The sequence below is a fragment of the Pogonomyrmex barbatus genome, unplaced genomic scaffold (assembly GCF_055798465.1).
Source record: "Pogonomyrmex barbatus isolate J1 unplaced genomic scaffold, ASM5579846v1 scaffold9, whole genome shotgun sequence".
Taxonomy (NCBI): domain Eukaryota; kingdom Metazoa; phylum Arthropoda; class Insecta; order Hymenoptera; family Formicidae; genus Pogonomyrmex; species Pogonomyrmex barbatus.
In genome coordinates this window covers 4,891,174-4,918,890 of record NW_028297193.1, presented here as the reverse complement: position 1 = coordinate 4,918,890, position 27,717 = coordinate 4,891,174, and the positions used below count along the sequence as shown (strand labels likewise).

At 38.4% G+C, this 27,717-nt stretch overlaps 3 protein-coding genes across 9 annotated transcripts in view; 2 read left to right on the top strand and 1 right to left on the bottom strand.

Annotated features, from left to right (window-relative positions):
* The window catches only part of Cad99C (cadherin 99C), a 113,006-nt gene extending 93,561 nt beyond the window's left edge, over window positions 1-19,445 (top strand). For 4 of the 6 annotated variants that reach the window (XM_011641769.2, XM_089084823.1, XM_089084826.1 and 1 more), the window contains 16 exons: window positions 6,447-6,596; window positions 6,842-7,060; window positions 7,526-7,720; window positions 7,913-8,200; window positions 8,418-8,735; window positions 9,116-9,256; window positions 9,743-10,027; window positions 11,035-11,208; window positions 11,754-11,963; window positions 12,469-12,600; window positions 12,717-12,833; window positions 12,920-13,315; window positions 13,783-14,411; window positions 15,184-15,414; window positions 16,274-16,503; window positions 16,868-19,445. In XM_011641769.2, coding sequence (XP_011640071.2) covers window positions 6,447-6,596; window positions 6,842-7,060; window positions 7,526-7,720; window positions 7,913-8,200; window positions 8,418-8,735; window positions 9,116-9,256; window positions 9,743-10,027; window positions 11,035-11,208; window positions 11,754-11,963; window positions 12,469-12,600; window positions 12,717-12,833; window positions 12,920-13,315; window positions 13,783-14,411; window positions 15,184-15,414; window positions 16,274-16,503; window positions 16,868-17,187 — 4,035 coding nt within the window. In that variant the 3' untranslated portion in view covers window positions 17,188-19,445. Of the gene's footprint in view, window positions 1-136; window positions 360-1,928; window positions 2,773-6,446; window positions 6,597-6,841; window positions 7,061-7,525; window positions 7,721-7,912; window positions 8,201-8,417; window positions 8,736-9,115; window positions 9,257-9,742; window positions 10,028-11,034; window positions 11,209-11,753; window positions 11,964-12,468; window positions 12,601-12,716; window positions 12,834-12,919; window positions 13,316-13,782; window positions 14,412-15,183; window positions 15,415-16,273; window positions 16,504-16,867 lie in introns of those variants that run through there. The other 2 variants (XM_089084828.1, XM_089084827.1) reach the window with 2 other exon arrangements.
* Window positions 19,446-20,106: 661 nt separating this feature from the next.
* Window positions 20,107-24,718, top strand: LOC105429064 (tetraspanin-11). 2 transcript variants are annotated; one of them, XM_011641778.3, is made up of 10 exons: window positions 20,113-20,330; window positions 20,407-20,713; window positions 21,541-21,623; window positions 21,966-22,178; window positions 22,290-22,475; window positions 22,958-23,080; window positions 23,404-23,457; window positions 23,526-23,618; window positions 23,700-23,783; window positions 24,212-24,718. In XM_011641778.3, exons 3-10 carry the CDS (start codon window positions 21,576-21,578, stop codon window positions 24,272-24,274), a joined length of 864 nt encoding a protein of 287 aa, XP_011640080.1. In that variant the 5' UTR covers window positions 20,113-20,330; window positions 20,407-20,713; window positions 21,541-21,575; the 3' UTR covers window positions 24,275-24,718. The 2 variants fall into 2 exon arrangements, with proteins under 2 accessions (XP_011640084.1, XP_011640080.1); XM_011641782.3 differs by lacking the exon at window positions 22,958-23,080 and having other exon boundaries at window positions 20,107-20,330.
* Window positions 24,719-25,927: 1,209 nt separating this feature from the next.
* LOC105429067 (carbonic anhydrase 1) lies at window positions 25,928-27,625 on the bottom strand. Its single transcript, XM_025218750.2, has 5 exons — window positions 27,568-27,625; window positions 27,158-27,427; window positions 26,518-26,774; window positions 26,143-26,367; window positions 25,928-26,047 (listed from the first exon to the last, which is right to left on the bottom strand). The coding sequence occupies exons 1-5, from the start codon at window positions 27,623-27,625 to the stop codon at window positions 25,928-25,930; spliced, it is 930 nt and encodes a 309-aa protein (XP_025074535.1).
* Between the last annotated feature and the right edge of the window lie 92 nt (window positions 27,626-27,717).

Genomic DNA, 27,717 nt, shown 5'->3' with positions numbered 1-27,717 from the left:
GGCGAACAAAGAAAATTGCTCGCCGCCAGGTAGATATTCGCGGCCGGGAAAACGCAAGGTGGGCAGTGGATACGGACGCGGGACTTATATGCAGCGGTGCATGTGCTGCACGCGAGTGTAGGTACGTGAGGTAGGAGAGCCGCGGACTTGCCGGCATTAGTCACCGTTCGGCTTCGCGAGACGTGTAACGCAGGCACGGAATTTTCGATTTCCCCGAGCGCGTCGCAGTGCCGACGTGGCCGATCCCGCGTGTAACACGCGCGGCGAATCCTTCCGTCGCGGGTGATCGCGATACGGGAAATAGCATGATCGCGCCGGCCGATCGCGCGTGATGTATGGGAGATAGCGGAACGTCAATGGTACATATCCGTTTCGTCGTGCATGCGGCGTCGCGCCACGGATTTCAATCCGTTTTTTCGCCGTGTCAGCGCGAGAGTCCGACGTTCGATAGAATCGTCCGATTGCGAGGCGCGAATCGAATCCCCTCGGATATATCGTGATGGATCACAATATATATATATATATATATATATATATATATATATATATATATTGTGACGTTACATATCGTTCCGCGTAGAAAAAAGAAAAAATCACGCCACGTTTATTACGCACGTTGAAATTTCCAATGTCAAGGGTGCTACGTCACGTCCTCTACGCGGGAAGGAAGTTCTTTCTCGTTCATGGAGCGTGATCCACGTAATCGTAATTGAGATCAAAATAAAAGGCGAAATAAAAGGAATGCACGCTTAATTAACGCAGCTGAAGGAGCAACACCGCGGACGGTTATTACGCCATTGGGAAGTTTCTTTAATGACGCTTCGAGCTCCATGAAACGCTCTTCATGAACGAAAGAATAAAACGTTGCGGAATAATACATGGCGGCATATGCATAATAACGGTTCGCTTGCGCGTGAATTCTTTTGTTCTTGTCAGATCCATGGGAGATTAACGACGCGCCTTAGGAAGGAAGATCCGCGGACGTTTGTCAAACGAACGGTATTAAAACGGTCGCGAGGAGGCGCTTCCACGTCGCGGTGCACCGAGTGCGTTGGCATTGACGTGGGCGGAGAGAAGTCCTCGAATCCTCGAGACCCGGGACGCGCGGAGAGTGGTGGCGGAGAGGAGGACGCGGATAAAGAAAAATCGATATTTTAATTTCACCACTCTTGGAATTTATACTTTGTCGCGGCAGATCCGTTAATCTTGGAAGATAACGTAATCGCACACGCAGAATCCGATCACCGGGGATTGAAGATTACCGTGGGATAAATAGAAACGCGGTTAAAAAGGAATCGTTTATTACGTATGCCGGATCGTGACGATTCGCGCGAGAGGAAGTGGACCACTTCCGGAACATCTTGTATACGTAATCCCTCGCGTTGGAGAACGCGTGTCGCGAATGAACGCTGATCGCAGATCGGTCGTTTCCGCCTTCGGCGGCGACGATATCGAATGGACGTCGGACGTCACGACGGGACACCGAGGCCGAGGAAAAATTTTACACGCTAATCTCGCGCTGATGTAATCGCTAAATAAAGCAGTCACGTGCACGTGCGGCCGGTGGCGTCTCCGGAAAACTCGCGGGCATCAATTTCGCGGGCCGATTCGCGCACGCATGATCGATTCCGATCGTGAATATAGGCGGGCCGCGGAACGAATAGACGATGACGGATCCGTTCGAAGATCCCGCAATGACGCAATATTCCGCGCCGTTGGTTTCCGATACCGGTGTAAATGATCTGGCGTTACGTAAAGCACTCCGCCAGCCGCGTTATATACAGGCATATAGCAGGATAGCCTGATCGTCTCGCCGATAGTTCGCGCAAAATATTGGATTTACTCCCCCCCCCTCCCCCCTTCCGCGTGTTTCATCGCGCGTCCAATAAAGTCTTAAAGCGACTCAACGCTGCTCGATATTCGAACAGTTTAGTATAGAGCTCTCAATAATGAAGGATCCTCTGAAATAACACGGGGAACGTAGCGACGGAGAACGTCGACGGTGCGCTTATCAATAATGCACAAGCCGTAAGCCGAGAAGCCGCCGCGCGGCATGAAATTTATGGAAAAGAGCGCCTGACGCTTTTTATTAAATGCATCGCAACGTGTTTGTGCAATATTTATATTCCCCGATGAAATTTTCATGGCTTAATTTAAGCGATGCGGTCCGCAAGCAGCGCGCGAGAACGAGTTTAATGTTTAATCGCTAGTTTCTCGGCTATTCCTGGCGACCGTCTAATATAAACCTCCAACGATTTAAAGGCGCACACGAGCAAGCACGGGGAGGTATGTCGTCCGGCCGATTAAAAGACGCATGATTTATACGGCCCCATAAGGAATGTTGTAACGTAACGAGCACAGTTAACGGCTCGCGCGCTAAGGATTCAGGCCCGGCTCGGCTCGGCTCGGCTCGGCACAGGGATTATTGGTTGCATGTGGGACGATAGCGAGGGACACGCCTTATGGTCACCGTACTTCATTATGTTGTAATCCTTGGGATTCCTAAGACGCGAATTATCCATTTCGCGACCGTCTACCCTTGCCGAAAAGGCTTCATGCATCTGCCGGACGTGCTGCTTGATTTCTCAACGGCGCGTCTTTAAACGAGAGTATGAAAAGGACGTGTTTGGAATCGAATTCAAGACGCGCCATCGATAGAACGTGACTCCTAAAAAACCGACAATGGAGCTTCTCAGTCCGATAAAAGCGTTGCTGGCCGTCGCGTTAATTCGCGTCAGTTTGGGTAGCGCTGCCAACGGCGATTTGTCAACGGTGAGTGGACTGTCTGGAGTGTCGAAAATACAAACAGATCAATTTCGTGACTGTAAGCCAAATCGCCTTTCTGTCTTCAGTATTATGTTGCTTGTGCTTTTATCAGGATTTTATTTTATTTTGGTTTATGCTGATCTTTCTTTGTCGCAATTACAGGGCGCACGGAAAGAATAGCTTTGTTGCAAATTTAAAAATTTGATCAAATCCGATCTGAAAATAATTTTGTTGGGCCTTGAAAATTATTATATATGACATTCAAATTGAATTTTAGAAGATAAAAAATTTTTGCAAAATTGTTATTATGTTTGGGCGTCCTATATAATCATTTTGGTTCAATAAAATTATTTTCAGTATCTGGCCAAATCTTTAGATTTATCAGAGAAAACTCTCTGTGCGTACATTTCAACCTTCAAAGATCTCAACGATAAATGATCTCCTTAGGCTAAATGAAACGAGCGATTTTTTTCCATTGCGAAGATTTTACACGTGTAAGAGTCTCACGTTAGGGCACAATAGGTACTTTCCATCTTAGAACCTCGTTAGTTTTAGAGCCGCCTCTAGTCATGGCTTCTTGTAAGCGATCAGTTAACCGTCACTTTAAGCGACTCCTTCTCGGAATCGATTCTATTAAGTTATTACACTGTTGCTATTACCGTTGCTGCGCTGCATTGTGCTTTTATATAGACTCATGATGCTGATTTAACTACTTTGCAAAAAAGAAGATAAATACCGGATAATGTCGGGTAATATCAAGTCACGTTACGTAATCGAATTTTAATGTTGTACGTCCATGTGATACATCTATGAAAAATTAATAATTTCATAAAACGATGTTGTTATCGCGTTTACGATTGTATATGCTGACTCAAGAATTATTTATATTAATTTCAAATGAATAGATATTATATCGAATATGTATCGAATATAGTGAATAATTAAAAAAAAAATTATAATTATAATATACAATTTTAAATAACTTTTTCTGAAACTTACAAACAAAAGAATAATTTTTAATACTTTATGACCGGTATTCACAGAGTCCATTCTTGTTTTAAAATTGTCTTATGTAATGCTTTTTGAAACGCTAATATGGACTTTATGCAGCTATACAGATTTGTCTGAATAAACATCTTATGTCTATTCTAAATATTTAACATAAAAAAATATTTATCAAAATTGAAAATGAATGCTATTAAAAGTTAAAAAATATCTAATTATATCGATTTTCTATTTAAAATTTTTTATTTGGGGTTGAGTGTTAGAAAAATAAGAGAGCGTTGTTACATTTCCTCTTTATTCTGTACACTACGGATCAGAATGATCTATTTTTGGTCGCCTACAGACACAGATTGACTTTCGCACGATATCGTCTGACCACTCGTATTGTTAAAAGGAATGTCGAGATCGTGTATCGCTTTGATACAAGATCTACGCATATTCGGATCGCATTATTCAGAATAAAGTCGAAATATACCGGGATGAAATTTTAAAGTACATATTTAATATTTTTATATTGAGAAGAAAATTTGATATTGAATAAATATGTATTTTATTATATTATAGGATTATTTCACTTGAGAATAAGGTTCCCACGATTATCATCGCCGTCGTGATTTTGTCAGTCTAATCTAACTCGAGACCATATCTGCATTTAATACGAGGTTATACGAGATCGCATAGATCCCGTGGCTTCATTCCTGGCCTGTAATGGACCTCGAGACACATGGGATAGTACACATCTTACGAGCGCATCCCGAGACGCGTATTCATCGCGCGGACGTAAGTCGTCGTCGTCGCCGCAGCCGCCGCCGCTGCTATCGTCGCTGCAATTTCGTGCATGTTCGAAATTGCGCGATCGACCGTACCGCGCGAGTGGATACGGTAATCAGACGTCGTCGGTGGAAAAATGCGATTGAATTCTGGATGCCGCGCCGCGCCGCCCCGCGCCGCGCCGTGCCGCATCGGCAACGCGATGTCATTAAACGATTCCCGGCGGGCGGCCGTTCTCGTAAGCGAGACGAAATGAAAAAGGCAAATGGATGCGCCGTGCGCCCATTATTACTATTGGCATACGGGATATAGCCTCGGCCGTGCACCATGGTCAAGGGTAATAGTTATTTCCCGTGCCGCCGCACGGCTCTCTCTCTCTCTCTCTCTCTCTCTCTCTCTCTCTTTCTCTCTCTCTCTCTGTCAGTTCTCCGGCCAGCTATAAATCGGCCACGGTCTCGCATAATCGCGGTGAATCTCCCCGAGTCGAGGACGCGATCGATCTCTCTCCGTCTCGATTCGGATCAAGTCCGCTCTTGGTGCTGCAGCAGGTGCGGCTCATTTGAATATTATGTGGAACAAATGACCGACTTCTGATTCGTGCGCGCAGCTCCTTTTAGCCTCCGTCAGGAATATCGTGCCCGAGTCGATATTCCGAATATACTGGCTACACGAGGGATTCATATGTAAAGTTAATGTATGTAAAGCGCTTAGCGCTTTGTGAAAATTTTACGTTCAGCAGCGACTTGCGACAAATGTTGAAGAAGCATCACGTAAATAGCGCTAATATAATTTTTCATATTTTTCGGCAGTTTTCCTTGCTGCTTTTCATATACTAAAATTTAGTCTTGTTGAAATTTGAAAACATCACGATTTTCTTTTAGAGAATATGTCTCTCAACGTGCTTTAATGAGAAGCAGTAAATAATGCACGGTTTTATTAAAAGATGAAATTTATGAGATGTTCTGCATGCCGCGGAGGGCAATATGTGCATTTTTACAGCTAACTGCGTCGTAATTTGTAGTATGTATATTGCAATATGCATTCTAAGACATATATATTTTATGCGGTACTTTCGGAAGCTCTCTTCGAAGTCTTCCTCGTGTAATGAAAGTTACAGTAACGGGTTATCTTTATTTAGAGCGCTTCGCAAGTGGCCCAGACCCGTTATTGCATAAATACGGTCACTAAAGAGAACGAAAGGCAAAAAGAAAAAGACGGAGATTTTCCCGGGGCGATTGAGAACCGGATGGTGTGTGTGAAGACAGAGAGATAAAAAACGGATGTTTGTTCTTTTTGTGCACGTGACGACTATTGAATATGTCAATATAATCGTGACGCGTCAGAATCGCAAGATTAATGGCGTGTTATCAACACATTGAGTTTTATACGTCATTCAAGTTTTTACTTGAAAGCTTTAAGAAAAATGAGTGAAGATATTTTTATTAATATTCCCTCGTATCGACAGATTTGAAAAGAGAAGGAAAAGGAGAATACGACATATATTAAAAATAAAGTAATAATTTGAAGAAAATGTTATTTTTTTAAATAAATAATACACACAACAATGAGGAAGCATTATTTTTCGTTGTTAATTATTATTCAAGGAATAAAAGAAATAAAACAAATCTTTTCATAACAATCATAATAAAATAAAATAAATAATATAGCAATGCAATTATAATATAAATTTATAATGAAACACATATAATGAAAAATATACATTAAAATAATTAAACCTACTTTGAATGCTACATAATAATAAGTTTTATGAGATAGTGACATACATGACAGATATGAATATGTTCTCCGCTTCGTAGCTGAAATCTTCGATGTGTTTAGAAAATCAATTTGCATTTATCTCGTCATTAACACGTCACTTTACATTGCGACTTGTTTGCTTACAGGATCGGGCAAGAAACGTCTCCGAAAGATTCACGTCCACGACCACGCTGACGGTGAACATACGGGACGACGATGATCAGGATCCATCCTTTATTTATCAGGGCTGTATGCTTTTGGATGGTGCCTGCATTAATCCGGAATATTCCGCGTCGGTACGTAAATCGCGTCGATTTAACCCCATAAGCCAACTCGTACTTTCGTCTCGAGCGCGACGGGAGAATTATTTTAACGGGCGTTTCCCTGCCACTCCATTTGTAAATTTGTACAATTGAAAAATCCAAGTGTAATCGAATACGCGCGCCTAATCGGCCGCCGATATCTCACTGCACAAATTCACGTAGCCAATAAATCAGTGCAGCCGGTTCTGCAAGAGCGATTCTCTTTTTCTCCTCGTCAGGTATCGAGCGGAGTGCTATCCGGCATACTCAATATCTCGCCCGAGAAAATCCAGGCGGTCGACATGGACAGCATAAACGCGCCGATTCACTATTCCTTCCTCAGCGGAAATCCGCCAAATTACCGGGATTTTTTCGAGATCAATCCGAACACCGGGGCGGTGAAGCAAATCAAGGCCGTCGACACGACGGTAACGAAGAAGTTCGATATTATTATCAAGGTAAATATTGATATATGTACATTTGCGCCATATTTTAAAAATATTTAAATTATTATTTTATATTATAAGTAAATCATATTATGTACGTATTAATGTTTTAAAAACATTTTAGATGCGCACTCATTACCGCGCATTCTCGGTTGCCCTTCCTGAAATTTAATTAATTTATTTAAAGTCCTTGAGAGTTCATTAAAATTAAGTACTTATTATTTAAATTATAATTTTTAATCATTTAGGATTATGTTATGAATATTCCATAAAATTAGATGATAGAAAATTTAAAAAATTATAGTCCCTATTTGTTATATACAGATGCCTCACAGTGACAAGAGTAATTAGTCTTTGCATTGAAAAAAATTATGTTTTAAAAATATCATAAAATTTGTTATTAGACATGTAATTTAAATGATTTTCTTTTCTAAATTTAGACAGTGAATAATTGGCTTTTTCCTCTATGTTTTCAAGGCGGTCGAAGTGTCAGAAGCGAAGCGCTCGGCCACGGCCAAATTAACAATCACTGTCAAGCCGGTCGACAGCAATCCACCCGTTATAACGGCATCAAGCATCGAAGGTTTCGTCGACGAGAATGCTCCGATTGGCACAAAGGTCATCGATGAAAGCGGGAATCCCATTGTGCTCACCGTGTCGGATGCTGATCTGGTGAGATTCTATCACCTAACGAAGCATGGCCGAAGTGTGAATCAACCGTTTAATTTTCTCTATTGTTAGCGAATAAGGCCGGTATCATCAGCCGTGAAACTCCTATCACTTGTATATTTGTAATCAGTTGCTTCTTATTTCCGTTTCTCTCTTCCACTGGAAAAAATATGCGTGTCGTTTTGCCCATCTCAGGGACCAGACGATCCGAAACCGACTTACACCTTCGAGTTGACCACGAACTTTTTCGCAATTGATCCGTCCGGCGTCCTTGTCGTGAACGAGGAGAATCTGGATCGGGATCCTCCGAGTCCCGGCCGTTTTCGTTTCCAAGTTGTCGCCCGGGAGAAGACGGGTGTGGCCGCGTCGTCGCCCTTATCGTTTGTCGTGACGTTGAATGACGTTAACGACAATTCGCCGGTGCTTCCTATGATGGCACCCATCACCGTACAAGCGGGAGAGACGAAGAGGCAAATAGCCAAGGTGAATTCTTTAATTGCAACAATTCCAACAACCTGGCACGCTCGATAATAATAACAATTAAATAATTCCAAATTTTCCATTTATGGAAACTCCTTTTGTTACTCCTCGTAAATTATTATTGATTATCGCTGCAAATCAAAGCCTCGCTTTTTCGCGCTCGAAGATGTGAGGTATGGAAACTCCAGAAGGAAAATATATAATTTCGTACCTCGCACAGGTGGAGGCCACGGACAATGACGAGGGTGAGAACGCCGAGATAACGTACAGTATCTATCACGTGTCGAACAACGGCTTGCACAAGTTCAAAATAGATTCGAAGACCGGAGTTATCGAGTCCGTGAGGAAACTGAACGCTGGCGAGCAATATAGCATCACCGTACAGGCCAACGACAAGGGTGGCAGGTTCTCGCAGACAATCGTCGAGGTGAACGTCATTCCCGGGCCCAACACCAGAAGCCCCGTGTTCCAGCAACCGGTGTACGAGGTGCAAGTCAGCGAGGGGGCCTCCATCAATTCCACAGTCGCGACTATCACCGTGAGTATCCTCGATATGATGTTTGTCTCGGTGTTTTATTTTAAACTTCAACTGCTCTGACAGGAGCACGATATCCGCTCGATACGTGCTTTATCGTTCTTTTTTTCGTCCTTTCTATCGCATTGATGAAGCTAGCTAGAGATCTGCGCTTTAGTTTTCTATTTATATTAATTTCTTAAATTTATTCTTCAAACTGCACGAAAAATTGTATCTGATGAATTATTATTATTATTATTATTATTATTATTATTATTATTATTATTTAGGATATATTTCTCTCGATATTTTTATCGATCATATTTCTCTTCTTAAAATAATGGAATTTTAACTATTTATAACCGTAATACTCGATAATATAGCGTTATTAATCAATGTTACAGGCCATCGACCCAGAAAACGATCCCGTGTCGTACTCGATAGTATCAGGGAATGATTTGCGCCAGTTCGCGATCGGCGACAAATCAGGCGTTATTACCGTTATAAGGAAGTTGGATAGGGAGGACTTGACCCGATATCAGTTGGTAAGTCGATACCGTCAAACACCGGAGCACAAACTTCCTACACTTCCTTTTACTACAAGCCAATGCACTTCTCGCTTTACGCTGCTTCCTATCGACAGCTTTTATTTAATCGAAAAAACATCGATGCGCCTCTTTCTCCTCTTGTAAATGCAAGTTGCTACGAAAAAGTGAAACAACGTATTCTCTACTTTGAGCGTACAATCTATTTATTACTTACTTCAAATATATTTTTCAAGAAAATTAAAATGAAATTGTTAGAAATTCATATTTTAAATATTTATAGTTTATAAATTCTTCTATTATATATTATACATATATCCAGTTTTTTAAAATTCTCTAAAATGAAAAAATTTATCCTAAGAATAAAATCTTATTTTTATACGATTATTTTTATATTATTATTTGTTAAAGGTATTAGTGTTTCATTAAATTAAAAAAAAAATTGAAAGCAGAGTATATACTATGATACTTATTGTTAATTTGTAGTTGATAAAGGCCGAGGATACTGGTGGTCTATATAGCACCGCGACGGTTAACATCATGGTCACCGATATCAACGACAAGAACCCCGAATTTGTGGGTCTCCCTTACAAATTTTCCGTGAAGGAAGGTGAAGAGCGCAAAGTAATCGGCCGCGTGCATGCTGAGGATGCCGACGAAGGCATAAACGCCGAAATTACTTATTTCGCACCCGATGACATTCCCTTTACCGTGGATCCTGAAACTGGTGAAGTTCTAACGAAGATAGTGTTGGACTACGAGCAGAATGACGTGAGTAATATTTGTATTATTGTAGCTTTTAATCAAGACAAGTTTTTACATGTCAGTTTTATCTTGAAATCACTTTGTACGGTTTGGAATTTATAACGGAATCAGCGATAGAATAGTGCAATTGTATGATATATGTACAAAAAAACAATAACGAGTGCCACGTGCTTTTATTGACGACTATAAGTGGACGTTAGTTTTTTATATCAAATTTTTTGTATAAAACTTTCTTTTGTACAGCGTTTGGTGCGCGTGTACTTGGTGCTCTTTTTTTCTCTTTTTTATATAAATAACTATGAGAATAATATGAATTTACATCACTTTTATCGACGTTTATCTGAAAATCCGTATAAAGACTTTTATACTTCTCATCATTTTCTTTACATTAAAAAAATAGCTTGGGAATTATTTTAAATTAAGGAATTATGATATATTAGAGAGATATCAAAACTTACTAAGTTTATATTTTTTGTTTGACCTTTTTAAAGACTGCATTAAATAAGTATTTGTAATATCTATGCAATTTAATCTCGGATTTTCCGGGAATGTACTCCCATCTCACGAAAAATACAAAGCGCGATTACAACTCGAGAATGCCTTGCAGTAGAATAACTTAGTTTATACTTGGATAAACGACATTTACACGACGTTACACTTAAATTGTAATTATACCATTTATGCGCTTAGACAAAGAGAACGAATAAACGGCATGTCTGAGTTAAAGTTCACGCGATTTTCACCCGTGGAAATGCAACATGTAGAAAAATTTAATGATAATTTCATGCGATATGACAATAATTTTTAAATTAATTAGTCACGTTGTAATTGTCTTAGAAATTGTCTTGGAAATATGCTAATCGTAATAAATATTAAATCTTTTATTTTTTTAAATTTCAAAATTCGATTACATTTATTAAAATAAATTTTCTTTCTAATTTTATATTTAAATTCTATATATAGATCGTGTATTTAGAAATTTATAAGAAAACGTGATATTTAACATTGCGTAGGAATACAAATTTGTGGTAACTGCGAGGGATGGAGCTCCCGATTATCGTTTAGCAACCGCGACAGTCACAGTGAAAGTTATAGATGTCGAGGACGAGGTTCCGGTCTTTCACCAAAGCAATTACGAGGCACGTGTCAAGGAAAACGTGCCTGACTATAATGTAATTCAAGTCACGGTAAGTCGCATGTTAGAAGACCGCAGTGATACTATTTATAATAGTATAAATGTATTCTCGATTGGAAAACGAAGGAAGACTCGATATAAACGCGATTAAAAGCGATTAATCTGCCTAATTCGTAGCGATTTTCTATGACTTTAATTCAACGAGATCCGCGATTCTCAAACAGCACGGTTAATCGTGAATTAATACGGATTCCAATGCGAGACGTTTGCATTAAGATAAAACGTCCTCAGCTTCCTTACGTAATATCCCTTTCCCCCTCCCCCGTCCTCCTCCTCCCCGTGTGAAATTAGTTTTGAAGTGGATCGTAATAAGGTGAGACGTAATTTTACCGAGAAAAACGAATGGCAAGCCTCGTTCGAGGAGTTTCGAAAGTTCATCGGATAATCGAGACCTACACTCGTCCCAACTCGGAGATATTCGCGTTACTCGCGTCGTTGACGATTCCCAGCCCCGTCGGGGCGAAGTGGAAAGGATAATGCGTCCTGGTCGGGACGGTCGTCTTACTCGGGTTTTCAAGCTAACGCGATCATTTCTAGGCCGATGATCCGGACACAAAGAAGCAAATTACATACATGATCAAGCAAGGGGATACCGAACTCTTCGCCATAGACCCGAAGACCGGAGTCATAAAAACTATCCGCGGTCTCAATTACGAAAGCCAGAGCCAGCATGTACTTATCATAGGCACCGAGGAGAACACCAGCGATCTACCTGGTTCCACTACCCGCGTTGTTATTAACGTTCAGGTATTTTTTTTTTCGTGTCTCTTTTTTTATAATAATCGATATCCGTCATCGATTTGTTATGGCGCGTCGAGTAATAAATGCTCTTTATAATATCACATTATTATGTAACATTATTATACAGATCTAGACTGCCGTTGATTTTTAATTATCATATTTTGCGTGGGAAGTAATTATGAAAACCTTTTAATAAAACAGGCTTTTTTCCTTCTAGTTCAGTGATCTAGAAAATCTTATATAATCAGATAAAATATGTCTCAACAGCTCTATAGGGTTTTTCTGGATTATTAATGCATAGAAATCTTTAGTTAAAACGGGAATTAATTAACCTGTCGCGGTATCAAGAATTAATCCTTGGAATCAATTTATGGAACCGGTTCGCGTTCGAGCGCAATCATATCATAATCAACGGTCATCCTATCATTTATCGTGCTTCGACTGCTTTAAATTTAAATGTATCTTATTACTCGGCGCGTTAATAACATTCTAAAACGCATCGTGTACACAGGACGTGAACGACAATCCGCCGGTATTTACGATGGTACCGCGTCCCATTACGTTGGACGACGACGTCCCTATAGGAACGACTGTGATCAATCTCACAGCTGTAGATTATGACGGCACTCCGCCAGGGAATCAGGTAAGGTGTATTATACTCTTCGTATACTTCCTTAATCTTAAATTGCGAAGAGAGAGAGAGAGAGAGAGAGAGAGAGAGAGAGAGAAAGAGATTTGCATCGAGTTCGCTACCTGCAGGTTCGATATGAGATCACCGGCCTTGGTATCGCCAGCAAATACTTCGTAATCGATCCTGACACCGGCGTACTCCGAATACGAGACGACTTGCGTAAGGAAACCGATTCCGAGTATCAGGTATTTGATCCTCCGAATACAATCCAAAAGGCTGCGCGTCGCCCGTCATCTAACTCACACGAGGTAATTTTTTTCTTTTTTCTTAGGTCCAAGTGCGTGCGTACGACATGGGAGAGCCACAATTGTCAATCGTGACGACCGTACCGGTCTACGTTCGTCATGTGGCGACGGTACCACCGGAGATCGGTTTGGGTTTCGCGGAGAACTCGTATAACGTCGAGGTACCTGAGGACGCGGGCGACAACACGCTAATAAAGATAATTACCATCATCAACAGTCACGCGTACGACACGCCGCTCAAGTGCGAGATTTACAGCGGCAATGAGGAAGGCCTATTCGACGCGAATGTCACGGAAGAGCGAAATTGCGCACTGAGACTGAAGAAAGGAGCGTTAGATTACGAGACAACGGAATCTTACCAGATTAAAATCAAGCTGGAATCGCTCTCGGGTCTTTTAAACTCAGGCAGAAACACGACGATGGTAAGACATGATAGACTCAGAACTTGCCTTAATGCTGACGTACAAATTTTTATAATTGAAATATTGAAATAGGATCAACATGAACAAATATATTAAAGATAAAAAATTTTAAATATATGTTTTAGATACATATAAACAAATTAATTTACTTGTCTTGTAAATATAATTTAACTATTAATAAGACATATTTTATCTCCTAATAAAGATTTCTCTATTTATATATTTTAGTTATATATATTTAGTTGAATCTTTAGATATAAAAAATATAAATCCTAGCAGTTTTTCTTATTTATTATAATTTAAAAACAAAATTTATTTTAATACATTAAACATATGATTTTTATATGTAGAAGAAAAATAAATGAACAATTTAATTTCTGTAAGAAGCTTTAATTCGCTATGTTTCACTATAAAGAAAATTATTAATTCTTATTTGTCCTTAATAAAAAAAACGTGTTTGATCGCAGGTGAAGATCCAGGTATTGGACGTAAATGATAACAAGCCCGAATTTATCTTCCCGGAGACAAGTCAGAAGCTTACAAGAGGACGTTACTTTGCGGCGATTCCCTATACCGCACAATTCGCATCTACCGTCGTACAGGTGAAAGCTCACGATAAAGACAACGGGAAGTACGGCAAGCTCGAGTACAAGATCCTGGAAGGACGTGGCTCTGATTACTTTGCTGTCGATAGCTCCACCGGCATAATTAGGACAACGGTGACATTCGATCACGTGGATGTATCCGAACTTCCTTTCAAGTTTGACGTTCGCGTACGCGATAACCCTAACTCGACCGACAACTATAACTCGATCGTTGCCCCGGTGATCGTTAATCTTATCGGGGAAGAAAACTTGATGATCTTGGTGGTGCAAGATGCGGCGCCGGAAGCGTTGCAAAAGGAAGCCGGAAAAATAGCAAATGTAATCGAGCAGAGGAGTGGCCTGCTGATCGGCATCGACAGAGTCGCAGTAAGAAAGATCCTCACGAAGAATGGTACTATCGAGACGTTCCCACAGGACTCTGACGTGTGGTTTTACGCGGTCGATCCGGATACCGAGGCTATACTGAGTAGAAACAGCACCAGAGTGCAGAGGTATGTCTTAAAGAGCATGTGTATATAATAATAAATTCAAAAAACATAAAAAAAAGTTTAAAACTTCCAGAAATAAAATCTTCTCGAAAATCTTTTTAAAATCATCATTTGGACTTTTACGTTTAATAAAATTTTGTTAGAAGTCTGAATTCTCTTACTGTGCGTTGCTAAAGCCGCACTGTTATTTCACATTTATTTACGGAACAGTATTACATAATTGTACGCAATGCTCGCAATGTTGCAGTATGCTTTTAAATGTTTTCGTAAACAAAGCGTATTTTACAAAAATATGCTTGGCATGAGATACTGCGGGATTTCTCTTGATATTGCTAAAAATTATTTCAAACTTTTTCAGAAATAATAATCACGCAACGAGCTCTGCAGAATAAAATTTTTTATGCAGTAATTAATAAATTAAGGATTAAATCAAATAACAGAATATTTTAAATTTTTAATTTTTAAAATTTTTTATTTAATTATTTTTTTAATTTAAACTATTTTTTTGCGGTATTCTTAAACCTTAATCTCGTAAACATTGTTTGTTATGTTTACATACATGAGTAAGATATTTATGATATTTTGGAAGAAAAAGTAACTTGCAACCTTTTCAATTAAAATTAAAATCGATACAAAGATAAAAAAAACGTGGGAGCGTGTTGATTGATGGTGAAAAACATACGTTTGCCACATAAGCATCTAAAGGTCAATTATGATGTTTAATTACGTAACATTTGATGGGGAGCAAATATTAGAAGAGCCGTATGGTCGACAGGTCCATCATGGATAAATCGGCCATGTCAAACATTACCTTTGACGTGTCTACATTAGTGCGGGCAAATGCCATCGACATTCACGCACCCGTGATGCCACCGGAGCCAATTCGAACACAAACAGCGGTAGCATTCAGCGGCGAGGTATTCCCGTACGCGCTGATTACCATTGCCTGCGTGATTCTGATCCTCGGCATCGTCGGTATCATTTACATATGCGTCTCTTGGTCCAAGTAAGTGCTACATTCACGTATGATTCTGAACTTGCACGATCATTGCCCATTTCTATCGATGTAGATTACTACTTTAATCTCAGTTGCCTCCCTTCCTTTCGAAAAATTTCCTTTCCTAATTCCCTTTCGAAGAACTTCCTTTCCTAATTCGAAAAGTTAGAAAAAGATAAAGAGTAGATTTAAACCGAGATTGAAGACATTGATAGATATGTGTGTTATCCAAATCATAAAGTAAACCGACAAGCGCACGTATATATACGAGAATATAATCATGAGGAAATTTAAATACAAAACGCGATATATTCTGATATGTTATGGTACAAATGATATATAATTTAAATTATAAGCTTTTACGTGAGAAATCCATCCACTTTTTTCATAAAGAAAAAAAGTACATCTGTGTATATGCAATTATAATGGAGATAATATTTGATGAAGGGGGGAGAGGAGATTTAACTTGTACTTGAAACTAACATTGACACTAACATTGTAGTAACATTGATATCTATTATGCTATATGCATGTTAATTTAATAAAAAACTATTGTTACTCGTGTACGGAGGACGATTGTAGTTATTACGATGAAAACTATTGTTACAGTTGCATGAGAGTGTTGTTCCGCGAATGCGAATATTCATTTGACTCATCACGTGCGCGAGCGGTGCTAAATTCATACTCCTCTTCATTACCTCTATTAGTTTTAATTGCAGTTTCCGTTTTGAATATCTCCGAGGCGAACATTTATTAAATCGACGTTACGATCGCGGTAAAATAGTTCTTCCGGAGTGTTTACTTCCGCGTTATGAAACGTAAGGCCTTTTGCGAGAGATCCTCATTGTGAAAATGTATACTGATATAGGTATAAAGCGTACAAGGAACGTATGCAGCGCATGTACGTGGTGCCACGATACGATCCCGTCTACGTGGAACCCAATTTGAAGGAATACGAGACGCAGGTACTCCAGATGAGCGTGCCGGTTGACGACAACGATAGCTGCAACGACTTGCAGTTGGACTTCAGCAACAAAAATCACGCGTTCAGTCTGGACAACGTCAGTTACATCACCAAAGATCACGGAGATAGTACTGGTAATTCCGAAAACAAAATTCATCATAATATCTGCATAACTAAACTGATCAAAGAAATTAACATTATAAATATCGCGAAATATTTTGTGTACTTTTAGTCTTCTGTGTTTGGGATTAATTAAAAAGTGTTTCAGAAGGAAGATAGAATTAAAAACTGTATTTACCTTTATAATCTGTGAATTTTTTTTCTTGATATAAAAATTACTTTATTCAGGGAAAATTGCGCGACAGAGATGTTTTAAAAATTATTTTATCCAGAATTATTTTATCCAGAGAAAATTAACGCGACAGAAATTCTTTTTGGACAACGTCACACCGTTCACATTAGGGTTGAGATATAGCGAGCTTATGTGCTCTGTTTAAGGCCAACAAAGTCCCGTTAGCTCCGAAGCGGCGACCACGGCACGAGCGTCCAGCATCGTCGGTAATCACGGCGACACCAATATCCATTCCCTACGACGGTCCACGTTGGGCCGAAAGAATCATAGCGCGAGCAACACGAACACCCTGAACAATCGCGATGCCACACCGGTACTTAATCCCCTGTACAATCACGGCAGTGATCTGCTGAGCCCTAGTCCGTCCAATGACAATGTCACCTTCAGGGAGAGGAAGGATTATTCGCATCTCGGCTTCACGTATCTGGGCGAGCAAAGCCCGGTGGAAACAACGACAGAATTGTAAGTTATATGACTTGGGAGACATATAACTTGTGCGAAAAATATTGGTCACCTTCAAGACTGTCACTGAAATTATACATAGAAGACAAGGATGAAAGAAGAGATGTAATCCCGATTACGTCCCATAATTTTTATTTTGATATCGTATACACGAATAAGATGACACTGTGATGTGTGATGAGTGTATGGACACGGTATTTTTTTTTTTTTTTATATCGAAGTTTGATCAACGGTGAAAGATTTTAATAAAATTCAAAATACCATGCGTGAAATTCTATCGATGAAAGATCGTATCTTCAACAACAAATAGAATCAATGTTTATCCGTCCTTTGTCCGCAACAAGGAAAATCTTTGTATATTTAATTTCAATAAATGAGCGGTACGCTCATATACAAGCAATACGATGACGAGAGGAGTGGTATCGGAACATTCGATACCACGTAGCTCGCATATTTTTTTTTTTTCTGACGCGTCAAGCCACCCTAAAGCGCCATGCGAAGAGCATATGAAAGCATATAAATAGTTGAATGATTTCGTACCTATATATTCTTCCTTTCATATGTCATCTTCTGAATGTGCGGCGATGCCTGCGTGCCGATTCAGAGCGCGCAATGTAGTCGCGGAATTCCCGACGGGAACACATTCTGAACGAGTTACTCCGTATGTGATATCCATAAAAGAGCAGTGATATAGCGTTCAGGATACAACGGCGGAACGAGGCCGTGAAAATATCGCGCGCGTAAAAGGCGACTGAAAGAGAGCACGGAGAGATCCTTTAGAGCCAGCCGATATTCCGTGTGATTTGCTTTCTATCGAGCATCGCGCGTTTTCGTTCCAGATGACAAAATTCTGTTAATAAACTGCGAGATAAGTAATCGCAACACCTCGAATTAATTAAGCGACTGCACGAAAAGATTGCCGTGTAATCAAGTCTATATTCCAATATGTTTCCGAATCGAAATTTTACTCCTGTTTTTTTTTACCTTAAAATTTTACCTTAGGTCTAAAGGTTTATTAAGATACTGAAGCATTGTGTTAAATAATATCAAAAGAAGTTAGTCTGATCGTTTAAAATTAGGAAAAATTCTAATCGAGGTTAAAAGTAGGAGGAGGAAAAATTTCTCGGGTTCGGAAATGTTTTTTCGTATCCCGCGGAGACCCGCATGGATTCTCATCCGTGATATGTTAATGTACATTTTAATTATAGAGAGAGAAAGAGACAGAGAGAAAGCGAGAGAGAAAGCGAAAATGTCACTGCGGATCGAATCGTTCAATACAGATTTAAGATCCGAGGACGAAGCTATGTAATACTTGTTACAAATGTGTACTTGCGAATGTATGTCCCTCCGGCGAGTCCTATTAGGCTCGCGACTTTGTAAATGATCACGTTGTGTATTATAATACCTTTTTTATTTATATGATCGCGTTTGCTCATGTCATTCTACCGTATAGCATCGTAATCACGATTAACCGACGACGATGGTGCATGCCATTTGCACGTGATCGCAAGGATAACCGGAACATTTTTGTGACAGCTGTTGCGCTTCCGTCGCGAGCTGCCTCTTGTTTATGAACGATAATTAACGACTGCCATGTAGAAAAGGCGTCATCGACACCCGGCGACGCAGAGGGTGGAGTGCGTACTTAATTAGAGACGCGTAACTGTCCATTTCCTCTACGTAATTTCGACCACGCTATCCGATTTTTATCCATTTTTTTTTTTTGCGGATTAACTTCAATCTCGGTTTAAATATATTCTTCACTTTTTTCTAATTTTTCGAATTAGAAAAGCAAGTTAAATCGAGATTAACGTTAATCTACATTGGCAAAAAGTCCGATTGTATCAATGTTATTTTGGCTTTAAGCGAGATTTAAGTGTCTATCTTCATTTAGAAAGAAAAGTAAGGGCAGATACACGTGTAAGTTTCGTTTAAAGCTAACAAATAACGTTGGGACAACCCGGCCTTAGTGGATTAAATTCGACAAGTTTGCGAGGGCGTTGGACGAAACGGCGTTGAGGGAAGTTAAGTATGATACGACTTGATTAAATGTATATCTCTAGTCGTACATAAGCGGGCGTCCACTGCCGTGCAAATTGTAAGCTGCGTTTTATACTGACGGAGAAGAAGGATAATCAATGTGTATGTGTTAAAAGTGTTCTCTTTTATAGCGTTGATATCTTTACTTGTATAATATTTAAGCGCGAATTCTGTAAAAAATTGTTAATATCTAATAATAAATTTATTATATTTACATAATAATGCTTCTCTCTTTGATGCGATATACGCCCAGCGGCGTCTTCCCTTTTTAACGCAGAGTAAACTGCGTACCGCTACTGAGTTAGCTATTACGTAAATTCAAACCACGTTAATTCAAATTTATTCGCGTTTCCACGCGATTCTAAATTAAATGCAGCTTTGCCCGATTCCCACGTAAGATGGGAAATGCGATCTTTCGCATTCGTTTCACACGCACGAATTATATCTTTAGAAAAGTGAATATTACGTTTCGTATCCCTCTTGCGAAATTACCTATTATATAACTAACTCTATCGTTCTGATAATATTTTTAACGCATTACATAGAGCTATTATATTCTTACACGAAAATTTATTCGTTCGCAAAATCACGTAATCAGCTATATTCGATCTCTATTCAATCTACGGTTCTAAAGGAAATGGGAACGGGAACGGGAACAGGAGTGGGAACGGCTATCGCTCTCTAAAGCAGAAAGCAGCTCTAGACCGCTTAATTAGAGCGTGGGAAATTATACTTTGAGCTAGTACGATAGACCGCTCACTCATACTCGTCGCGAGGTGGGAAGAGAGAGAGCGTGTCGGTGTGAGATCCGAGCTCGTCGACGGGATCGTTCTGCGTAACGGGCGGGTTTCAACTATGCCCGACGATAGAGCGTCGGCGCCGCGACGCCGGGCGCACGCAGACGCATCTGGACCAGCGTCGGTGACGTAGAAACGAGGAACAGGAGGCAAAAGCGGAGCTCCGGAGGCAGCCTCTGCCGTTTCGACAGATAACGCACGGGTTGTCCGGGTGATGGTGACACGGCGCGCTCGACCGCTCGATCCTTCCGTCAGGATCAACGCGCAGGAAATCACGTTACGCGAGGGCTAAATACCGGTTACGCGTTACGTAAGTAAGAAGGTATTCCCCATCGATTCTCCAGTATTGATGAGTAACAGGCGGGTCCGTCCTCCCATTCCCTCAGCTCGCGACGCCGACATCCCGAGCGCCGCGCAGATCGAAGCGTCAGAATGGTCGAAGAGACGCGATGACGTACCGCTAAGGGATCGTGAACCACCTGTGAACCGACTCGGAAATGGCCAAGATGATAATGGTCTCTAGGATTACGGATGTGCATCTACGTTTGTGATCACGGTACGACTGTGTGTGAGACATCGTTTTGCAAAACGCACGACGGATCGCGCAATCGTGTAACAGTTACGTGATATTCGAAGGAATATCAAGAGCGAGTAACGAGTATCGAGTAGAATAAGCTAATTTGTTCGTGACAGGTAAATGCTTGTGTACTTGTGTATTTTTGCTTCAGTAGTGATCGTTCTAACAGTTGATAGTTTCAACTTATATTTGATTGATAAAAGGCTATAATTTTAATATAGTAAATTTAATGTAATAAAGAAATTCTAAACTGTGTTTAATATGAGATGTTATTAACAAGGATTAGTGAAATAAGCAATTAATAAAAAAATACTTAAATTTCCTTTTTAATACATTTCTAAAAAAAAGAACATTAATTTTATCTTATATTTTTAGCTTTTGCTAATATCTAAATTTAGAAGCTGAACAATTGTTTTTCGAAATTTTATTCATTTGAAGTTACTTTCGAAATTGAAAACATTTCAGCTATATGAAACTTTTAAACGTATTTGATTAAATTAAATTTAAAAATAAGAAGAAACTCTATCAGATTTTATCATATTTATCAAGCTGAAAAAAGAGAAATTTTTTAAACGATTTTCATTTTTAGATTATATTTTTAGAAAAGATATATTCAACTCACATAAATTAAAATCAACGTTTAAACGTAATTGTTACCAAATTGTTACCTTTGATACATTATTTTGCATTATTTTAATATTTAATATTAATTTAATAAATGAATATATTCAGTATATATGTATATATTATTAATATAAAACAATAACACTTACAATAACACTTTACAAGAAGAACTGAAAACTTGAAAACGATAAAAAATATAATTAAACGATAAAAAATTTAATTTAAGAAGATTTAAACTGTTTAATATCTCTATGATAAATTTCAAATTTACGTTCCGTGGCATATACGAGCTTAAAACAGGTCACCCTTATATTTGCAGATTGATGACTAATTGGAAGATCAAGGATAACAAACATGAAATACTTAAAAGTCGCACTGTTCACATTCAATCTATTAATATGGGTAAATAACACGCATGCAACATTGTAACATAAATTAAGTCTAGAAATAGCGACACGTGCCACAAGCACTTAGACGCAGATGCTTGAACTATAAATAATTCTGGCATAATTCTGTAGTTCAGAGCAAAACAATTGTCTTCGGTATACTTTCGTATTGTTCGGCCCTGTCTGCGTTAGTAGATTTTATCTCCGGAAAGAGGCAGAAAATTATTTTAAGCGTCATTTTTGCGACGTTCAAGAAGGGAGTTCCTCCGGAGGACACAGAATTACTGTTTCGCGCGAGTTCACGATAGGGTGAACAATCGAGACGTAAGAATTATCATGCGGCTTTTCCTTTCGGCAGTTGGCTGGCTGCACGGTGCTCGTGATAGGCGCATGGTTGCTCCTGGAGCCCAGCAAGGGACACATCCTGAACCTTTTCGTGTCTGACGTCAAGCCGCACGAGACTATTAATCTGATAGCTTACAGCCTCCTCGGCCTCGGCTTCATCGTGCTCACGGTCGGCTTCTTCGGCTGCCGCGCCGCGCTACGCGGAAATCAATGCATCCTAGCCACCGTGAGTGAAACGACATTTTTATTGCCTCCACCCCTCGGGGCGCATGTACCATTATAGATGTCGGGTCAGGGTCGATGATGTTTTTATCGGCAATTTATCGTTTTTCCGCAGTACATGAGCATGCTGGTCGCGCTCATCGTCACGGAACTGGTGACGGCCGCGATCGGCGGGTTGATGACTTTTCAAATCTTGTCGGACCTGGAGGAGAGGCTCACGAATAAACTGACGGTAGACTACGGCCACGATCCGACCAGCGATATTCCTTTCAGCCACAGCCTGGACTTTGCGCAGTATAAGGTGTTGTATCAACAGAGTCGATCTTACGGCATGTCTTCTCACCGCTCATTCCTTATTACGCATCCCTTGGCGATATTCTTCATTTTTCTTTTACTATTACATTTAAATTAAGTTTGTTTTACACTCATCTTGCGTATAATTGTAACTGTTAATCCTGATTATTAGCTTTTATGTGTTTTATGCGATTTCCTTGCTCTGGATATACATTTTAAAAATCGCACGTAATCGTGTATCTGTGCACGGCATTTTTGTAAAATGCGAGAGATAATAGTGTAAAAATATCTCTTTTTCATCTGAAATATTATATATACTTAAAAACTTCTCTTGTTTCATTTTTCCTATAGCATGTATTGCGTGCGGAAACGCGCTTGTAAATTATGTTTCATGCATGATGGGGTCGCATGCGATGCTTTGTCAGAAATCGTCTGCCCGACGAGACATTTCGCGATGGTTCGAAGAGCACATGGGTGATTCCATTGCAGTTTAATTGCTGCGGAATACACGGCGACGACGATTACAATGGCACAGCTTGGTGGAGGGACGGTCAAATCTCGGGGAGCAGGCGGCAGGTTCCCCTCACGTGTTGTGTTCTCAAAAATAACGAGGTACTCTATACATTTGAATCGACTGATCCTAAAGCAACATGATATCTAATATTCGGACGTTGAGATAGCTAATCAAATATGTTTTGAAAGCACAAACACAAATTCACATAATGTAACATTATCTGTTATCCAGATATCTCTCTTGAAGATGAATATAAATATTTAGATTATATTTCTCGAGATTTTTATTGTTCCTTTAGTATCTCAATTTACTCGTTTTAAAATATTTGTCATCTTAAACGTCTGATTAATTAATTTTTTTTTTTTTAATGATAATCATAATGCACGGTTCGTTAATAAAAACTAAAGCTTCTGTTTTGCAGAATAAAAATACAGGCAGTCCGATGAGCGTTGTTTCGAGAGTGTTTCATAAAAATGTGAGTAAAATGTCAGCGACGAAAACAAATGTATAAACTTTATGTGAGTAATCTTTTGTCGCTGGTAGAACGAGAAGCCATGGCTGCATCCGCAGCCAAAGGATGAGGCCGCGTGTCAAATAGAAGACGAAGAAGCTCACGAGGGATATAGGCACAAAGAGGTCCGTATCTCGCTGCAAAGTACCACATATCGTTGCATCTTATATATATTACTATTTCAAATGAATGACGCATTTTCTTAGGGGTGCCTTGGGAAAGTCACGAACTGGTTGCAATGTGAGAGCTTCACGTTAGTATTTCTCGGCATGGCAATGGCAGGAATACAGGTAAACTTTTCTGAACTATTCTTTCGTGAATTTTGGAAAAAGCGATGTTTCTATCAATATACATTAATTTTAAGCTCAGTTTATCTGATTAATCTGGTTTTAATCTTTTTTAATTCTAAGAATTAAAGAAAATAAAGAGTAAATTAAACCAAAATTAATCTACATTGGTAAAAATGGATATTAAAAATGTATCGTTAATTAAAGATTTTTCTTTACAATTTTAATTTGTGGAAGCGCTCTTAATCTTCAAATTTTATAAAACGTGTTTACAGAAATTTCCATAGCGCAAAATGTAATTATTTATTTCAAAGAATTTTCTGCACCTTTTTTTAATAACAGATTTATCAAATTATTTTTTTTTTAATAATTCCCTCCTTTTTATTTTATAAAATTTGCGAAAACGAAATAATCATACTAATATATTTCAGACGTTCGGAATTATAACGTCCGCTTTCCTCTGTCGAACGATAAGAGACATGCAGGAAGAATGATCCAGGGTTCGTAGTCTCAATGAAGTAAAAAGAATGTCGTGGCACGTTCAATCTTTACATTGACAACTTTGGGAGAAGAGATATATTCATTTTATATCTTCGTGTACTCGGCTTGCTTGGAAAACTTCCACGGTTCGTGAGTTCGAACTCGGAGATGATCGGAACTTGTAGAACCACGAGAGAAGGAATACTGCGGGGAGAAAGTAATCTGAATACTTGTTCTGTTCCACGAGGTGTCTGTTCATTGGGAACTTCGAGACGAAATAACGATAAGTGCTACGCTTGAGTTTAGATTGTTCTCACTTCTGTGCGCGTTTTGCTGCCAATCAGCAATAATGTGATCAACACACTCTGCTGTATATAGTACCACATATGCATCTGTGTTGCGTTCTAACTAATACTAAAAAAAAAAAAAAAAAAAAAAAAAAAAAAAACAACAACAAATCACGATAATATCGCTGATATCAACGATCACCGGTGAGACTCGGCCAGCAACGTGAGTTATTATCCGCGACGTTTTGTCATCTTGTAAATACACTTGCCAGTGCCAAGAAGAACGATTGGATATATGCGCTGTGTGCGTGAGAATTTTTGAATTATTTTTTTCTTTGTGGAAAATTTTACCTAATTCAAGATAACATAATTTTTCGCACAAAGTTGTACATGGATTTTCGAAGAAATATCAATAATTTTTGATGAATGTGAGATTTGTGTGAATATACTTAGGGGAGACTGAGGCTGATTGATATCTTATCTTATTGATAGACAGACTGCTAAGCAATATTAGTGGTCTATTTAAGAAATACGTTAAAATCATATAACGTTCTGACTGTGAGTTTCCAAAGTATTTTTAACTAGTCTAGATTTTTAGCTGTAAATCGAATTAAAGGGATAAAAAAATTTCATTTACTTAGTAACATATCATTAAATTTTTACTTAAACGTTTCTACTTAGCCTAATAATAAACGTTCAAAATAGTGCCATATAATCTCTGTGTTCTGTGAAAAATAACCTGAAACAAATCGTAACTTTCAATCAATCCCAGCTTCTCCTAATAAACTGTATGTTAGATCTTTATAGATATTCATCATCCAGCTCGAAATGGATGATGCATATATATATATATATATATATATATATATACATATATATTATATATATAATCGGTGTATAAAAATGCGTATATATTCTTTAACTAAAAGAAACGCTTTCCTCTTTCCGACACTAATTTTCGACGAATGTATTATAACTTGTGCCAAAAGAATTTATTACATAATGAGTGACACAAATTTTAATATATTTTTATTTTCTCAAAGTACTTGGCAAAAAATAAAATGTCCTGCGTTTATAGAACGCACTTTAATGATAATAAAGATGTTGTTCTCTGTGTAAAATTGTTACTCATTTTATATTTTCATGAGTTTATCTTCCGTACATCACTGAAACTTTTGACATTCAAAATTATATCTATTTACAAAGTAAATAAATGCATTGTTATAAAGTATTAACGTCAATTTTAAAAATCCTATTTCCTCATTATTATATTTGACGTTAATTTGATGTAAATTTTATAAAAACGTACTATAAATATAAATATATAAGTACAAATATATATCGTCGATTATTTAAACATTTTGATAAAATAATTATATGTTAATTACGCGATAAACTTTCTTCGTAAAAGTAAACTTCACGATCATTTAGCGATTGCACTGGTCGACAATTTAAAAGTAATGGACCTTCTACCGAACAGATTTTTCGAAACTTTTCTACCTACAATAATAAATTATATTATATATGAATATTATATATAAATTATATTACATATGATAAAGCCGACAAATATTTTAAAAACATTAAGATTTAACCTGCAACGAGGATATAGCGATTGGTTCTTGCTGCACGATCCACGTGACGATTTCACTGCAAGGTGGTTGGCTAAGAGAACCGCTGTACGTATAATAATCTCTATCAAAGGGAGCAAAAATCCATTCCAATGGGAAAGGAGGTATGTAAACTTTAGATCCAGGGCAGGTAATACGCCACAAATTGCTTACAATATGATCCAAATAAGGATTATCTGCGTCATTTATCTATTATATCATTGAATATGCCATAATAAACAGCAAGATCATAATGATCAATCAAGTGATGATAAATACAATACATTTTGTCTACTGCATTTATTTAGTTTCTCATTTTTATCATTTATTTATTTTTATTTAGTAACGCAAGGCTTATACCTGAAGAAAGAACGAAGCAATCACTATCCCATCTTTTTCTTTTAGTGCGACTGCATCCGTTGGCGATTTAATTCCATGTTTCACGTGAATGATTTGCAATTCCATAGGATAACGAACGTAGTCTAAAGTATGTTCACTACCTTCTTCGTTGGACGGGCCCCAATGGAAGAGAACATTAAAGAAATCGTACGTATCGTTTAAGGGTCCTCCACGAAGCTGCGGCCATGCGGTGCTGGTCCAAAATCCACGGAGTGTCACTTTATATTAATGTAAAATATTATATAATATTTATTAATATAAAAATTGTTTAATAACTTTAATAATTATTAATATAAAATATTATATAACATTTATACATACTATTAATTTATTTTAACAAGTCTATTCTACCTTACTTTATTATACTACCCAGCAAACACAATGTTACATGTAACGTATATGTAATACTATGTATGCATATGTAATAACTCAATAATGTAACTGTTGCATAACACATGCGTTATATAACAGTTATATTATTGAGTAGGAAATTACAACTAACATATACGTTACATATAACATTGTGTTGTGCTGGATAGAGTATTATTAGAAGATATATCATTCAATGTATTTTAATTGTTTGTAGAAAATTTACATTTACCTGTATGGCCATCATTTGCGATAGTCATCGACAGAGGCCCGCTATTATAATTGCTCCATCGAAGTGGTTCAGATGGTTGCACCACTACGGCGAGCCTGGTGGCGATATTAATAGGCGATTGATTGCTACCGGCACTTTCAGGATATATATCTTTCCAAGTATGAGGACCATTTTGATAAGCGTAACCGAATGAAAAAGCGGGTGGACGGTAATCGTTTTCTACCCATCCGAATAATTGCGTCCAATCTAAGATCTCGGTTAATAGTAGCACTAAAATTGAACAATTTATATTCTAATAATGTTCAACGAAAAAAAATAAGATTTTAGATTTGCAAGTAAATGTTATAAATAAACCTGTAGACTATTATAATATTTAATTGTTTTTTTTATTTTGTTTACGAGATACGTACCTACGAGTAGGACGCTGCTACACGCAATCATACACTCCGCTAACGAGAAATACAACATTTTTCTAATTAGCAGGCTTTATTTGACATTTATGTTTAGTTTGGTTTTGTTGTACTCCCGGCGTAATAATTTGCAAACGAGCTGTGCACTTG